At 43.0% G+C, this 17,412-nt stretch overlaps 1 protein-coding gene across 1 annotated transcript; it reads left to right on the top strand.

Moving 5' to 3' along the window:
* The first annotated feature begins 11,905 nt into the window (after positions 1 to 11,905).
* Positions 11,906 to 16,925, top strand: ccs (copper chaperone for superoxide dismutase). The gene is made up of 7 exons (XM_079672056.1): positions 11,906 to 12,054; positions 12,285 to 12,357; positions 12,813 to 12,860; positions 13,436 to 13,573; positions 15,375 to 15,549; positions 16,399 to 16,459; positions 16,828 to 16,925. The coding sequence occupies exons 1-7, from the start codon at positions 11,920 to 11,922 to the stop codon at positions 16,882 to 16,884; spliced, it is 687 nt and encodes a 228-aa protein (XP_079528182.1). The 5' UTR covers positions 11,906 to 11,919; the 3' UTR covers positions 16,885 to 16,925.
* Positions 16,926 to 17,412: the final 487 nt, after the last annotated feature.

Below are 17,412 nucleotides of genomic sequence, written 5' to 3' on the forward strand. Positions count from 1 at the left end.
GCTAGCACATATGGTCCTCTCTCTCTCCCTCTCTCCCTCCTCTCTCTCTCTCTCTCTCTCTCTCTCTCTCTCTCTCTCTCTCTCTCTCTCTCTCTCCCTCTCTCTCTCTCACATTCACGCACATGGACCGTATCTTGCTCCTCACACACTGTCTATAACATTTGCCTGGAGTGACTCACTGTAATCCAATAATGACTCATAGGGAGAGAAAAGTGGAAACAGAGGTGCTTTTTCCTGACATAGGCTAATGCACACAACTACAGCCAGTCCAAACTAAACATTTCCCCCCAAAAGGGGACACCCTAAATATTACCACGTTACAAAATATCAAACCTGTTAGGAAACCATAAAGTGCTAGCTAGCAGTGGATTATGCTCAGAATTCCTTAATTCGTCCCACAGACATTTACATTGTTACAGGAAAAGTATAGATGGAGACCAAACATTTAATCATAGTTTTTACTGTTTTACAACACAACATGCTTTGGCAATGCTGTTTGGTTGTCATGCAAATAAAGCTTCCTTCAATTTGAAAGCAGTAATGCTAACTGTTTCCCATGTTCTTTACTGTACGCTATGCATCCTGCTGCTGTATTGAGCTTCTATGTAAAAGCATCTGTCATGCAAATGCAGTTCATTTGAATCTGAACTGGAACTTGAGTGCTGACTGGTATGTAAATGTAGAGCAATGCCAGGGGCATATTTAGTGATTAGGGGGCTCCAGGCAAAGCTAGGAATGGGGCCCCCTCATGCATTATTCTAACGCTTTTTCCTAACAGGGAATGTTGTTATTACTGAGGATACTGTTGTAGATCTAAGCCTTTACATCCGTTACTACGCACAGACACACAGACTCATTGCACCCATACACACACACTTTCTTTTTCTATGCCTAGAGACATTGAGTAACTTCAGTGGGCTTCCTAATTTTAGCTTGATACTGTTTTCAAGTCGTTGCGTTTTGGCACAACAATATAGCCTTACTATAATAAGTCTAACAGTGCAACAGTCTAAACTAGCTAACCTTTGGAAATGCAATGCACATTTTCTGGAGTGCCCCTGGAATGCTCTCTTGTAGGAGTTACCATGGTTTAGGAGTTCAAGGTACCATCGCAGCTGTCCTTATCCAAGCCAGGGCGAAGATTGTGTTGCATATTATTTCTTATATATCCCATACTGCAGACTATCTAATAAGTGGCAAACATATTTAAAATGGTTCTCTTTGTTGGGTGCTTCTTTATGCCAACACCCAGTTTCACTTGTGCGAAAACTAATGCCGTACAGAAAAATCCATTATAAATGTACAGCAACAACGTATAAATGTCCTTTTTGTTCGTCTTTCTGTTAATGATTCCTGCAGTGAGTCATTGTGTGTGATTGCTGCTCAGCACAAGTTTTTAAAATAATTTATTGTACTTTTATCATCGTAGTCTTCTCACACAGCTCATGTAGAGTCTCATGAGTATCCTAGTTAAAAGACCATCTAGGTCTAACTTTGCCAGATCATATTGGTCTCTCAATACACAACAGCCAGCTAGTTAGCTTTAGCTATGCATCATCGATTGTATAGCCTAGTATGATATGTAGCATAAAAACACAATAGGCGTTTTTCGTGTGGCAGGTTGGTGTATATTTATACTACATTAGATGTTTAAAAAAGGAGAAAAAGGACAACTCCACCTGGGGACTTGCACCAAAGGAAATGTACACAAGGCAACGCTTTACCTCTGACCAAAACCCTTGATTTCACAAGTAATCAGGACACAGGACCCCCCCCCCCCCCCCCCCCCCCCCCCGTCGACTGGGGGTTACCAGTCTCTGCCACTATTATTTTGGGGGTCGTGGGCTGAAAAGTTTGGGAACCCCTGGGTTAACTGACGGGCAGAGACAGGTTTCCAATATAAATAAGTGTCTATTAAAAGTAAGCTAAACATTTTGGAAAATCAGGGAATGGTTGCTGTAAGATAAAATGGTGAGTTAGAAGACAAATATTCAGTTAAAAATCTGTGTATATTAAACAAGAAACCAAACCAAAAGTAGGCTGAGGACAGTAAATGGGGTCGCAGGCTAGGGGTGCTACCATATACCCACCATACCAGTATCTGGTATTCAGAGAGCATACGCCGGAGTCTCGCAGCGGCCAAACTGTGGCGTGCTTATAGTAATAACGCCGCATAAGCGCATAAAGGTGCGCCGCATTTGTGCTTCGGATGAGGCCCCCTTCACGAGGTGAGGCCCCCTCCGCGAGGTGAGGCCCCCTCCGCGAGGTGAGGCCCCCTCCGCGAGATGAGGCCCCCTCCGCGAGGTTAGGCCCCCTTCGCGAGGTGAGGCCCCCTCCGCGAGATGAGGCCCCCTTTGCGAGGTGAGGCCCCCTCCGTGAGGTGAGGCCCCCTTCGCGAGGTGAGGCCCCCTCCGCGAGATGAGGCCCCCTTCGCGAGGTTGAAGCCCCCTCCGCAAGATGAGGCCACCTTCGCGAGGTGAGGCCCGCTCCGCGAGGTGAGGCCCCCTCCGCGAGGTGAGGCCCCCTTCGCGAGGTGAGGCCCCCTCCGCGAGATGAGGCCCCCTTCGTGAGGTTGAAGCCCCCTCCGCAAGATGAGGCCCCCTTCGCGAGGTGAGGCCCCCTCCGCGAGGTGAAGCCCCCTTCGCGAGGTGAGGCCCTCTCCGCGAGATGAGGCCCCCTTCGCGAGGTTGAAGCCCCCTCCGCAAGATGAGGCCCCCTTCGCGAGGTGAGGCCCCTTTCGCGAGGTGAAGCCCCCTCTGCGAGGTGAGGCCCCCTCCGCGAGGTGAGGCCTCCTTCGCGAGGTTGAAGCCCCCTCCGCAAGATGAGGCCCCCTTCGCGAGACGAGGCCCCCTCCGCGAGGTGAAGCCCCCTTCGCGAGGTGAGGCCCCCTCCGCGAGATGAGGCCCCCTTCGCGAGGTTGAAGCCCCCTCCGCAAGATGAGGCCCTCTTCGCGAGGTGAGGCCCCCTTCGCGAGGTGAAGCCCCCTTCGCGAGGCGAGGCCCCACCCAGTCTGCGTGATCTGTGTGTAGGGAGGGGCGGGCCTGCTTCCACCCCTCTTCCACATCATCAAACATCATCCATGTATCCCACGCCGTCTTCTTGCCCCTGCCATCAAAAGATGACAGTGTCACATCCAGTAAATGCATGGAACATTGGTAAAGCTATGCATCGACCTTGACCTATTGATCTCGCCATCTCATGAGCTGCTAAATGCCAAAAACTCCCAGCTCCAAAGGCAACCCACAGCTCAGTGATGTTGAGGGATTGGGCTGCTGTGACCGCCAGTAGTACCACATCCGTGTCAACTGTGCGTATTGATACCTTGCTATACCCTTCCTTCACAGCATCTCCTAGGTGCAGTAGGACGTGGTTATCCTCCTCATGTGTGCATGATGCAAATACTGATTATTTGTTTGCTAGTGTTGAAGGCTTTCACACTGGTTGCCAGGAAGGAGAACAGTTAAGCCTTCTTGTCTTCAATGAGCAGAAACTCTGGCCAGTTTCCAGGAATGACACTGGATGGCTCAACGTATCTATGAACTCCCTTCCCTCTCTTGCTGCGTGTTTCAGCCTTCAGACCTTCGGGGAAATATTCATCCCACACGACATCGACTCTGCTGACATGCTCCAGCTGAGAGCATGTCAGTATGGTGAGGACACTTGCACCGAATCAAAAAACGTCTTAGCAGCACCAGGTCGTAGCATGTTCACAAGAGCAGCCCCATCAAGGATGATGACCTGTACTGTGCGGTGAGATGCATTCTCTTGTAAAGAAATCAGGTCCTCCAAACAGCCCACCAATCTGACTTGGTACCAGTTCTCAGTTTGCCCATTTGTGACAATGATGGTGGCCTTTCATGAGCCTTCTTGAGCATGGGGCCTTCAGGCGCTGCAGGATTTGATCCATTATGGTGGTGTGTTTTACCAATAGTTTTCTTGGTGACTGTGGTCCCAGTTGCCTTGAAATCATTAACAAGTTCCTCACGTGTAGTTCTTGGCTGATACCTCACCTTTCTCATGATCATCAATACCCCACGGGGCGAGTTCTTGTGTGGAGCCCCAGACCGCGGGTGATTGATTGTTGATTGATGCACATTTTTTATTTGTTTTCATCTCCGAATAATGGGAGCCTGGACAAGGAGCCTGGACATTGGAACAGTCCTTCGGCGGAACTCGATGACGTAGCATCCTTGAAATAGTGGCTCTGGAGCATCCTTCCTTGACATTGAGAAAAACCCCAAGACACACCAATCTGAGTAGGGCGACAGCCGAAATTGGCTTGGTGTGTAAGGGACTTTAAATGCGTATTGCAGTGTGAAAGAAAGAGTATTTCTAAGAGATGTATTCGGGATGAGGTGTCCTGAAGCAACTGTATGATGGTAATAGCTAAAATGAGCAGTGGAGGAGGTGTGAAGGGTTGTTATCAAGGGACAAAAGATGCTAAAGATTAGCTTACTTATCATTGGAAGTACTCGTCCACCTGTGAAAAGCAACAAGTCATTCAAAAGGTTTGTAAGTGCCCTCAAGCACAACACATGCAAACTCATTCTGATCTGATGACGAGAAGATAAAACCCTTCGTGACCCTTTAAGATGCTTTTAGTTGCATTATGGGACATGTAGGATCACGTGGAGCTTGTTCAATGCTTGGGACAGAATTTCACGTTATCTTTCCTGCTGAGATTCGAATAGAAAAAGATGGCTCTTGTGAGTCCTCCTACTTTATGGAAATGCAATGCTTATTTTCTGGAGTGCCCCTTTAATGGGCTCTTGTAAGAGTTACCTGGTGGTTTAGGGCAGCGGTTTTCAAAGTGTGAGGCGCGCCTCCCCTGGGGGGCGCCAGAGAGCTTCACGGGAGGCGCAGCGTGAGACACAAAAGAATGAGAAAAAGACGAGTAAAGTGACACTTGCCCACTTGTGGCTGTCTGTGGAGACCGAGTTACCCCACCTCGCCAAAAAGGCTGTAAAAGTGCTCATTCCCTTCACCTCCACCTACCTGTGCTAGTGCAGGTTTTCCGCATTGACTTTGATCAAAAGCAAGTACCGGTCAAGGCTGCAGCCAGAGTATGGTCTGCGTTTATTCCAGTGTGCATCAAAGACGCAGACTCATTGTTCCCACTAAAGTAGGGGTGAGTGTAATAAGGAGGCAAAGTTGACGTTCAGTGTGTTACCGGGAGCATATAAGGATTTATCCACCACGTTGAAAATGTTAAAAAAAATAGGTCTTGAGAACACGGAGTGCGGAAATATACGGGTCGTGCTGCAGCTAGATGTGCCTGTCCTCTGTAAGAAGGTGTCGGCGACTGACATGCAAGGAAGAACGGCTGTCCACAGGCTGTTCCAAATTTAACAACTGTATTAACTTCCAGGGTAGTGAATTGAACATGCAATTGTAATTGGGTGTGTGGTATATTTTCATGCACGGACACGCATGTTCCACAACACACAAACTGAACAACACTCAATTTTATGATCGCTACCAGTGTCCTTGCGATCTTGTTATAATAACAAGGGCACGTTACTGATGCAATATGGTTGAGACCATTCGGGCTTATTCTAGAGGGGTGCAAGGAATAGTCCAAGTAGTGGGGGAGTTTTATACAGTATGTTTAAAATATACAAATAAAAAGGTTTAAAAAAGTTATTGTTTAATGTTTTAAGGAGGTGACGCTACTCAGCCAATCAAATCGGTGCAGTCAGCACGATAGATTCAAACACACACACACAGAGACGAGACAAGAGGTGAGAAACAGTCGGAGTAATTTCAAATGGCGGAAGGTAGACAGCGAAAACAGAGCATTTAATTACATGTTCTCTTACTGGACCTCTTTGAAATGCAATTGAATACCCCTGCATTATAGCAACAACAACAATAATAATAATAATAATAATAATAGCAATAATAATTGGGAGGGGGGGGCGCGGCTGTTCTTATGTTCTCTGAGGGGAGGCTCACCTACCCACACTTTGAAAACCCCTGGTTTAGGGGGTTAAGGGACTATTCCCTTATCCAAGCCGGGGTGAAGACTTTGATGCATATTATTTGTCATACAGCCCTTTACTGCAGACTATCTAAAAAAGTCAAAAATATAATTAAAAGAAGATTAAATTTGTTGGCTACTTCTTCAAAACTACTTCCGTATGGAAAAATCCATTATATAAATGTCCCTTTTTGTAGGTCTTCCTGCTTATCATTCCTACAATGAGTCATTGTGTGTTTTTGCTGCTCAGCGGAAGTTTTTTAATAATTTATTGTGCTTTTATCATCATAGTCTTCTTACACAGCTCAAGTAGAGTCTTATAATGAGTATCCTAGTTAAAAGACCATTTAGACAAGTTTCCTTTTTCTGCTGTCTAGCTTTTTCACTCCTATTAAATCCTACTCTTCTGATGTTTCCCGCTTTAATTGCTCAATGTTTTTCCATAGAGGCCCACATATCTTTCCGGGCCATGACAGGCAGGTTGTTTAAGTAATGATCTGGACTCTGGGGTGTAATGATTAAATGAGGTATATGTTTTGTAGCCACACTTCAGCATATTGCATCCTATATATTATTCCAGAGAGGAAGAGGACACTTTGATAAGCCGACACTGCCTCTTCCTTGTATTGATCCTCGTGTGATGAGCGGTAGAGTTTATCCACGGCTTGTTAAACACCCTAGTGGCATTATAATTCATTGTTTTTTAGCTTGTTTGTGGGTCAGCAATAATGAGTGACACCATAAATGCTGAATGGCCTATATTCAAAGTGGCTATTTTTTGGATTGATTGGATTTGTTTGCTTCCTCTCCTGCTTTTTTCCTGGCCGGTGATCGATTTAATTGCAAAACTTGGACTGGAATTTGTTTTATAGTCACTTGCTGTGCTTTAAACCAGTATTGTAATAGTTACAGTTTCACAATGATAACTCTCCTATCATAACTTTTATTAAATTCGTTTTCAAGTAAATAAATATGACACAAAGAAAAGTGTACAAGTATGTTGACTTATGGAAACCTCGTTCAATGATTTTTGGGATTTATGTGTCTTATTCTGAAGTGTAGTTTCATCATTTCTGTGTATTTTGTGATCTTTTTTTCTTGCTCACAGCTTGTATTCACTTTGATTTAAAAGCTTTTTCAAACCCCCTTGTCCTACATCTCAGTGCAACAAGAGCCAAAAACACTTCATCCCTTTTCTTCCAGTAAGTGAATGCTACAGCGCTGTCTTCTACATTTTGTCTCTTAAATTCTGAAAAGAAGTGAAACCAGGACAGTCACATTTTTTACAAACATGGCCCCCTTGATCCCTACAGAAGGCGAGGGGGGAGGGGTCTCCGCTGTTAGACGCCGTCCCCCGGACACGCTTGGCTTCATCTTCCATTCGAGTTGTCAGGGTGCAATCAGCAGACATGGAGAGTGCTCTGGCTGGGCCGTGACATTACTCTGACCTCTAAGGGGTCCCTAGCACCACTAACAGCCCCCCACCCCCTCTGCATTATTCAGTGTCATGAAGTTGTGGATGCTGTCACCGGTAAATGGTTTGATTCCCTTTGGGTTCAGCCAGCTATAAACACTTTGCACTTGTGGGGTTGTGGTGCAGGTTGAACATCAGTGCACACTTTGCGTTCATAAATATTTCTGTTGCTTAACTTTTCCGCCTTCAGCAACGTTTCAGGCTTCAGCAACGAAAAGTACTTGGAATATTTGAATTTCTTTTTTCTTTTGTCATGATTTTTTATGAATTTGACAAATCTCCGAACAACAACAGTTTTTATTTGTTGGATGAGGCTCATAACTTTTTAATTATTAAAGACCTTGCAAATATAAATTGAGAAAAAAAGGTCCCCTTAGTTCGCTGTTATATTAACATAATATGCATAATATAATATATAAATACATAATATAAAACATGTTTTGCAAGGGGATCAAATACTTGTTTCCCACAATTAAATGCATATCAATTTGTATCTTCTATATAATTTAAATGTCTGGATTTTATTTTTGATATTCTTAGTCTCACTGATAAAATAAACCTACCATTAAAATTATAGACTGTTCATTTATTTTTTAAGTGACTGTGTCAGACACTGTGTCATATTTTGGTGGCAGGGGCAAGAAGACGGCGTGGGATACATGGATGACATTTGATGATGTGGAAGAGGGGTGGAAGCAGGCCCGCCCCTCCTCACACGCAGATCACGCAGACTGGGTGGGGCCTCATCTTGGAGAGGGAGCCTCACCCGAAGCGCAAACAGTTTCGCCAATGCGAGGTTCCGGCGCGTGCTCCACTTTTTTAACGCAAGCCGTCATCGCCACGGAGCAGCACACAGCCTCTGAAGCCTCAAAAGTTTAAAAGAGGAGTGATTGGTAAAATATGCATAAATAAAAAGAAAGAATGCTAACTAGGTAACATAAGATAAGAATAAACAAGTTTAAATGATTTGTTATTGGTTTTGATCATATTCTAAAGATGTTTGGATTATTGAAAAGTATACAGCTCCCTTTCAGTGTGTTGAGAGCTGTATCCATAAATTCTTTTTTTCCTCAAAGTGCACCAGATTGAGGCATTTCACTTCAACATTAAAAAAAAAATGTATTTTGTTCCCTGAATACCAGATACATGGAATTAGCTACATTCTAGCATGTTGTAAATAGTACCACTGCATTCCTCATCCTTGAAAATTTAGGATTAGCCACCATGTCGAGATCCTAAGTGGTCTAAAGATCCTAAACTACTGGTAAAATAACAACCAATGGCGGCCATTTTCAAAAATACGAGATGGCCCATAGCCAAAAATCGTCCTCAGGGCATGCTCTCTAACAGTGTGCCAAAGTTCATGTTTTTATCATCAAAAGCACAATTATTTCACATATCTGCTGGACTATACATGTATGTAGCTACTTGGAATTGGAAGGATTAGGGTTATGAATGAAGTTTTATGATTGAAAAAGTCCACAAAGCGCAACATGGCTTATTTCTCCGACCTGCTTATCCAATACTCTTTAAAGCTGGGTTTAGCAGATTTCTGAAAAAAAAAAGAAGAAAATCTGCCAACAATTTCAGAATACAGCCGTAATCCTGCAGCTCTCCTCTCTCCCTCCTCTGTCCTGAGAAGTCTGGTTTTCTCTCACACGACTTAAATTACAATATGTTAACAGGTTACTGTCAAAATTCCGCCCATTGACGCCAAACATTCTGCCTACCTCACACGGGCTTTTTTGGAGACTTTTCTCTTTCCTGTAGTGTATTATATAGGTTTTTGTGCATTTAAATGGTCTGCACAGGCTACAATTTCAAATTGTTCCCAGAGTTTATCTCCCACACACTCCCCCCTGCCTGAAATGCCTCCATTGGACTCCTTTGTTTACTTCCTTAACATAATGACATCACAACGTAACACTTGCGCTTCTATTGGCTAGCGTACCCACACATTGTACGTGACATCTCTAAGTGGTTGCCCAATCACAACAGAGCCGGTCAGGTAACCAATCAGAGCAGACTGGGCTCTGGTTTCAGACAGAGGGTGAAAAGAGGTGCTGCAGCACAGGCAGTATGAGAAAAATAAAAAACGTTTTGAACATTAAAGCATGGAGACATGTCACTGCACAAAATACAAATGTGAACCTGAAAATAACCATAGTCATCTGATAATTAACTGAATTAATTGATTATAAAAACCTTAGCCAATCCTACCGGGTGATATTTGGAGTCGCTCAACATGATATATTGTAGCCTGTACATGAGACTTTTATGCACAATAGAAATGGACCAATAATTTAGGGAGAGGCTTCATTAATCGTCTGTGTTATTGTCCTTTAGCTTTTTTAACTTGGTCTTGAAAGCATTTGACAAAAAACCTTCCCTTTCTCATGAATATTTCATCAGCTCTGTGTTTTTGTTGGGTATACACTTCAGCCCTTTTTGCTTCAGTGTAAAGAATTTGGTATCTTCCCCGTGCTAAAAATAACGATCTGCTTGCCTTTGCTTAATCGGTCGCTGAAACAAGAGCCGCTTCACCTTCTTGAAGTTTATAATAAGGAAACAGACTCTGGGTCAGTGCTAATGGGGTGGAGGGGGGCAGGAGGATGGGGATAGTGTCTCATTTAGTACAGATAAAACCTCTACTGTTCCAAACAGGGCTGTCAACACTTCCTGTCAGCACTGTTATACACACAGACACACACACACACACACACACACACACACACACACACACACACACCACACACACACACACACACACACACACACACACACATACACACACACACACACACACACACACACACACACACACACACACACACACACACACACACACCTCTTTGTCAATCTCTTTTGCTTCCTCATTTCCCTCCATCCCTACTTTCTCCTCTCTTCCTCCTTTCTCTCCTCCCTCTGAATTTGTACTGATTAGGTTTCACTCTGCTTTCCAGTTCTGTGTTATCTCCTGTGTGTGTGTGTGTGTGTGTGTGTGTGTGTGTGTGTGTGTGTGTGTGTGTGTGTGTGTGTGTGTGTGTGTGTGTGTGTGTGTGTGTGTGTGTGTGTGTGTGTGTGTGTGTGTGTGTTTCTGTACGTACATATGTGTGTGTGTTAATGAAATCCCCCTCCCCTGGACTCAGGTGTCACCGCACTCTCCCTCCACGCCTTTGAACGGAGGGGAGGATCAACATAAGGGCAAAGGTTTTCGACAGTTTCCCATGTACGGAATAAATTAAGCGCTGCCATGGACAATGTGTGTGAAAGCTCAATACACACACACACACAAGGTAGTGTTTTGAGTCGGTGCTCACCGGATCAGGCTCTCTTAAAGCCTATGGTCATATTACTGAGCAAGGGGTCAAAGGTCAAAGCCAATGAGCCGCCACACAAAGAAGGAGCTGTGTTCTGGCTGAGCTGCCACTCGGCTTTTCTTCTGTGTAAAACATCGGCCTCTTGGTGTGTGTTTTGACGTGATGAAGGAGGACTCGTTTCTGGATCAACACCCACATGCACAACGCAGATGTATGTCACTCTCTAAAAACTCATCATCCCAAATTGAGTTGACGATCTAGGAGCTTTTATTTTAGACTTGCGACCCAGATTTTTTCCGCCACATCACGGTCATCTGCTGCTTTAACTCCTGTGGCTTAGCTCAGCTTTCAAAGAAGATGAAAAGAGATATGATAGGGATGTATGTATACACACACACACACACACACACACACACACACACACACACACACACACACACACACACACACACACACACACACAATGGTCATCAGTTTAGGGCTCTAATCTGCAGAACGACTTTGTAACAATAATCTATACACATTATGAAATTGAATTGGAGGCCAGCACACACTGAGGCAAGCAATCACTTTTACTGCTCGCAACCTTCATGGTGGTTTTTCCATACGCTACAATCTTCTGAAAAACCGATGGCCTATGCTGTTTGTCCTTGCAGTTTGTCTCATTGTCTACTTTGCATTATTTGGCCCTTTTATTAGCTTACATAACTGATTTTCATTTTTTTACTGACACAATCTAAAGGCAGCCATTGATTACTTTTTGTTTCACGGTTGCATAAAAGCAATCTTTCCGAAATTTGAAACGTCGGTGGAATACATAAGCAGAAATATTTCAACTATGGCCTTGTGCTATGATTTTTAAGACATGTTATTTACTAAATTGTTCACATACCTTTCTGTTTAATTTAAATATTACAAGTTCTCAAAAAATGCACGATATGACAATATTGATATTATTATATGAAAAACAAAATATGCTGTGACATCATATGAGAAGTTATCCATATCATTGTATATAGGGAATAAGAACATGAGAAAGTCATTATTCTTCTACAAAAGTCAAAACTGATGGTTGTAGCTGCGGTTGCATGTAATGGGCGCGTGGCGGCGGTAACGTGCTGTGACGTCAACGTGACCTCACCAATATGGCGGCGCCCGTCAGCAGCTACAGCTGGTTCGCTTCCGTTTCGAGAAAAGTGGGAAGTTTACTATTTAATTCGGTTTGCATTGCCCAAGCAGCGACGTGCAGTGCCAAAATGGACTCTGTGGGGCCAACCAAGGTTAGACTGCAATTCTTAATCACATTTTAAGGCTGTATTACAATAAAATACCCGTAAAAATAATACATTCGAGACAAAAACATGCCTTATTCAGCTGCAGTTGCGTGTTCTAACTGCTGAAACTGCTGTTTTATATAACGAGCTATGTCTACACTGCTGTCACGGATTGTACATTATCCTTATATTATTAGGTGTATAACAGGTGTTTCATTATTATGTTTCTTCCTCAGCTGGAGTTTGCAGTGCAGATGACATGTGAGAGCTGCGCAGTTAAAGTCAGAGCTGCTCTGGAGGGAAAACCAGGTATCAAAGCATTCAAAGGTCTACGTAATGCATGTTTACAGCCTCTGAAACAGCTCTTTGTACAGTAACTGCTCTTAGTCATCTGGAACTGACAGCTCCTTGAAACTGAAATAGTACAAATAATGACCATAACAAAGCATGTCAGACAGCTTTTATCTGTCACTAGTTTATGGCTGTTGGACTTTATTCATGCTTCCAGTGCAAAGTGTAGCATGTCTTATTACTCAGCAAAGCACAATTCTCTATATAGAACCCTTTCTTACAAGTAAAGAGCTTTACACTGGCGCCTAAATCTAAAAGTAACATGTTCCACCTTTACAAGTCCCTAACACGTTCATAGGAAGTTACCTCAAAAGAACTGTGTAACTTGGCACAAGTCATAGTCAGTGATAACTTTCAATTGTTACACTTCACATGTTGTAATCCTAATTGAATCCCAAACTTGTGTTACGTAGACACATTTTGTGCACAGCAAATCAGCTGGAGATGCCATATGTCTACAGGCAAGTATTAAATGCAAGACACATGCACAGTAATGTTTCTTATTTTATGAATGAATATCCACTTGGGTTTATGGTGTAGGACCAGGTGGAGGGGTTATATCTCTTCGCTGGCCTGGGAGCACCTTGGGATCCCCCAGTCAGAGCTGGTTGATGTGGCCAGGGACAGGAACGTTTGGGGCTCTCTGCTGGAACTGCTACCTCCGCGACACGACCACGGATAAGCGGGAGAAGATGGATGGATTATGGTGTAGAGCGGCTTGAGCAGCTAGGGAAATAATCCTGGAAATCAGCATAACACCTTTTTAACTTTAACAAATGTTTTAGATCTTTTCCCCAGAAATCCAATGTTGACTTCAGTGCAACCGACAGGAAGACAAACTACTCATAAGAGTTTATGTTATTCCGCATAAGGCCGAAAAGCAGCCTCACATTTCAGATAGTGTTTGTCATGTTGCTTGATGAGTGGCTTGGACTATTCTCTTTAATATTTATATAGATTTTGTAATATCGCTGTCTTTTGATATGTTATATATATATCAGAGGACAATGTGTCACTGCTATGATTGTGTTTGCAGGAGTGACGTCTGTCAGTGTGGATGTGGGTAAGGAGGAGGTGTTGGTGGATTCCACTCTCACCACTGCAGAGGTGCAGGCTCTGATAGAGAGCACCGGACGCAGAGCCGTGCTGAAAGGCATGGGAGGATCAGAGCAAGGTGAGAAACTGCTGGACAGGAGTACGGCTGGGAATCAAACCGCCATACCTTTATACAGTACAATACATGTGTTGTAAATGTTCCAAAAAACTGCTTGGATTTGGCATGATGAATTTCATCAATTCTTAATCAATTGTAGATGAAAAAAGTCAAACCCTATACATAAACATAAACATAAAAGTGTGTGTGTGTCAGGATGTATGTTCAAGGTTCAAGGTTCTTTATTTTCTCATACAAACATAGCTACAGTGAAGTTATGCTGATGAAAATCTTAGGTCACAGGCTTCTCCATCAGTGCAACACAATAACACAGATAAACAGACAAATATAGTGCAAGTAAATGGTAAATACAAAAAGAAAAATAGTTTAAAAAGGTGCAATAGTGCAATAAGAGTCTACGTGCAAGTTATTGGAATGATATATTAGATAAATAATTACTAAGTAGCAGATGAATGTTATGGATGTTGTTTCAACAGTTCAGGTGTTTAGCAGTCTTATTGCCTGTGGTATGAAACTGTCTCTGAGTCTGGTGGTTTTAGTCCGGATGCTGCGGTACCGCCTGCCAGACGGCAGCAGGCAGGACAGTTTGTGGCTGGGGTGATGGGGGTCTTTTATAATCCGGAGGGATTTCTTCCTGAGAAACACAGTACTTTAGTTTGGTCTCACCAAAACCCATTGTGTGCATCTTTGAGGTCTAACAAACTAAAACCAGCATTGTTTTCATCTGTGTTTTATGCTGATAATTTAATCATCTTCTCCCATGCAGTGCTGGCTTACAACAGCTTCTGAGGACTTGTTCCCAGTATGGCATTGATTTTAATATGAAGTATAACGCCAAGAAGAGTAGCATCATGATTGTGCGAAGTAAAGAGGTTAAAAAGGCTGTATTTCCTCATTTTATTCTCAGTAGCAACATACTTCTTGTGTGCAGTGAGATGAAGTACCTTGGTCATTATATCTCTGATGATCTCACAGATCACAAAGACATCAAAGACATCCATTAAAGCTTTCTGTGCATTGTACACAGCTCACCTGTGGAGTAACTACAAGGCTCACCTGTGGAGTAACTACAAGGCTAGAAGCATACACAAACTAAAAGTTGCATACAATGATGCTTTACGGTTGCTGCTGAGGGTACCAAGATGGCAGTGCCAGCCAGCTGTTTGTTAACTCAGGGGTGCCTACCTGTCAAGCCCTTTTAAGAAAGTTAATGTACAAATTCATGTGTCACCTAGAAGACTCTGACAATCATGTTATCTCGATTTTAATTAACCCTGTGAAGAGTTCTACTCTGTTCTCTTCCATGATTTGGAGACATTGGCGCAGTAGCCTATACAGACAGTGAGCATGTGTGGCTGGCTGTGATTGGACTGATTTGATGTTTTTTATCTGTTTGTTTTGATCTGTTTTGTGTTTAGCTTTTTATCTTATTTATTGATGTGTGTCTTGTCTTTTTGTATGTGATATGGACCTTCAGTCTGAAATAAAGATTGAATATAGCCAAAATCCCTCAGTCTGGGTCTCTAAAACCCACAGGGAGCCTTAAGTACATTACAGGTGAAATGTCCAATAAAAGATCATTAAAAAAATATATAGAATTGAAAACATTTATATAAACACAAGAAGTAAAAAGTGCAATCAAAGATCAAATAAAATAAAGACATTTATAACGAATATAGGAAGTCAAAGTCAAAATGTGCTCGTTGTACCACAATATATAACATGTTTATTACAATTGCTAAGTTTAAAATTTGATTTTTAATCGTGCAAATTGTTCATTACGTCTGTGTGTTTCTGACAGACCTGGGTTCAGCGGTGGCCATGCTGGCGGGCGGGGGGAAGATCCAGGGAGTGGTGCGCTTCCTGCAGCTGTCGGAGCAGCGGTGCCTGATCGATGGGACCATTGATGGGCTGGAGCCCGGACCCCACGGCCTCCACGTCCACACCCTGGGGGACCTGACCCAGGACTGCCTCAGGTAACAGGGAGCGGGTGAACAGGCTGCTCCGGTTAAAGGGGATAGTGTGAGTGTTTTAGAGTGGCACTGTATGAGGTACTTATCTGTAGTCAGTGTAACACATACGCCCCCATTTTGGAGAAGCAGACAGGAGTTAGAGAGAGGAAGCAAAGCAATGAGCGACTGTGGACAGAGGCAGCAAAAAACACATTTTAGACGTTTTAATAAAAATGTATGAGTTAATGTTACCTATATATTTAAAATATTATTTTACTCTACATTATATGGTAATCCAAAGGGACTTACACACACTTACCGTAGACATTGCTACAGAAGTGATTTGGGGTTAAGTATATTGCCACTTCCAACATATTGACTATCTTGGGATATCGACCCTCTGATGGTAGACATTTCTTTTTCCTGTGTCCCTGCCTTATCTCCCCAACACAGCCCTTTCCAACGAGAAACTGAAGTTGTTATCTGTGCTCTCTCTATAGCCACCAGACTCCATTGAGAAAACAACAGTCATTTTACCTCACACAACACGGGAATTACCATATACAGCTGTCTGGATTGGTTCGTTTTTTATGTGACTTTAGTGTGTCCAGAATAACCCTCTGAAGAACCGTAGTCACACAAGAACACAAACACTACAACTAACTCAAGTTTTATAGTTTTTGTTGGAGTTTTTTTTGTGTGGCTAAAATACAGATTTGAAGAATGATCCATTTTGAAGTGTCTTGTCATTGTTAGTGATGGACAATCGACAGGAATCGAGACATTGACCGCTAAAGCACACGTGAAATTGCACTGCAGATAAGTTTTGTTAACTTATATTTAATTATATATAATGCATTTCTGTTTTTATAGTTGTGGAGAGCACTATAACCCCTTTGGAAGACAACACGGCAGTCCAGGGGATTCTGAAAGGGTACATCCATATATTTATCTTATAACTCTATAAAAATAACTTCCTGCATGTTCATTTTTGTTGTACTTGCCCCATGCTGTGTAGATCATTTTCTATCAGAACATTTATAAAAGAAGTAAGTTAAGAATTGGTCTTCTTCTCCATAAATTCTGATAAAATCACTCCTGGGATTCAATAAAATGTCAACACAAGCAGAATAAATGATGTGATACTCGCCAAATATTTCCCACAGGAGCCCTTGTGAGCAGTTCAGTGTTAAATTGTCTATTAAATGTGTGACAGAGCTACGAGTTTGCCGCAGTGTTCCCTGGCGCCACATGCTGTGTACTCCTTGTGTTATTTATTCAATGTCTGTCGTTGTCGCGCAGCATGTCGGTGATCTGGGAAATATTGTCGCTGGACCAGATGGCAAGGGCTTCATTTAGACAAGAGGACAGTCAGATAAAGGTAACCCACACACACACACACACACACACACACACACACACACACACACACACACACACACACAACACACACACACACACACACACACACACCACACACACACACACACACACACACACACACACACACACACACACACACACATATATACTGTATATTGCACTTGCATAACGGCTTGTAACTACAGTTTATTGGGCTTTAGATGTCACATTTATTTATACAGCCAAATATAAATTAAATGTCTGTTTTAGGGGTTCACAGTCTACACAGCATATGTTTACCTTTGCGCTTGGACCCTCACAGCGCACAGGGAAAGCTTGCAAAGAAACCCATCAAAATAAAATCATGATGCCCAGCATGCTGACTTAGCAACAGGCATTTATGGAACATGAACAAAGAGGTTGATAGGAAGAGAGGAACAAATGAAAGGTGAAAGTCTCTCGCACTTAGTTCTGCTGCTATCTAAGCCTATAGCAGCAGAACTAAGGGCTGTTAATGTAAGCCTG

The sequence above is a fragment of the Notothenia rossii genome, assembly GCF_949606895.1.
Source record: "Notothenia rossii genome assembly, chromosome: 3".
In the NCBI taxonomy this organism is placed as follows: Eukaryota; Metazoa; Chordata; class Actinopteri; order Perciformes; family Nototheniidae; genus Notothenia; species Notothenia rossii.

Coding starts and splice junctions, on each gene's coding strand:
- ccs (XM_079672056.1), top strand. CDS start 11,920: ATGGCGGCGCCCGTCAGCAGCTACAGCTGGTTCGCTTCCGTTTCGAGA. Junction 12,861..13,435: donor GAGATGCCATATGTCTACAG/GCAAGTATTAAA, acceptor TTGTGTTTGCAG/GAGTGACGTCTGTCAGTGTG. Junction 16,460..16,827: donor GTCCAGGGGATTCTGAAAGG/GTACATCCATAT, acceptor GTTGTCGCGCAG/CATGTCGGTGATCTGGGAAA.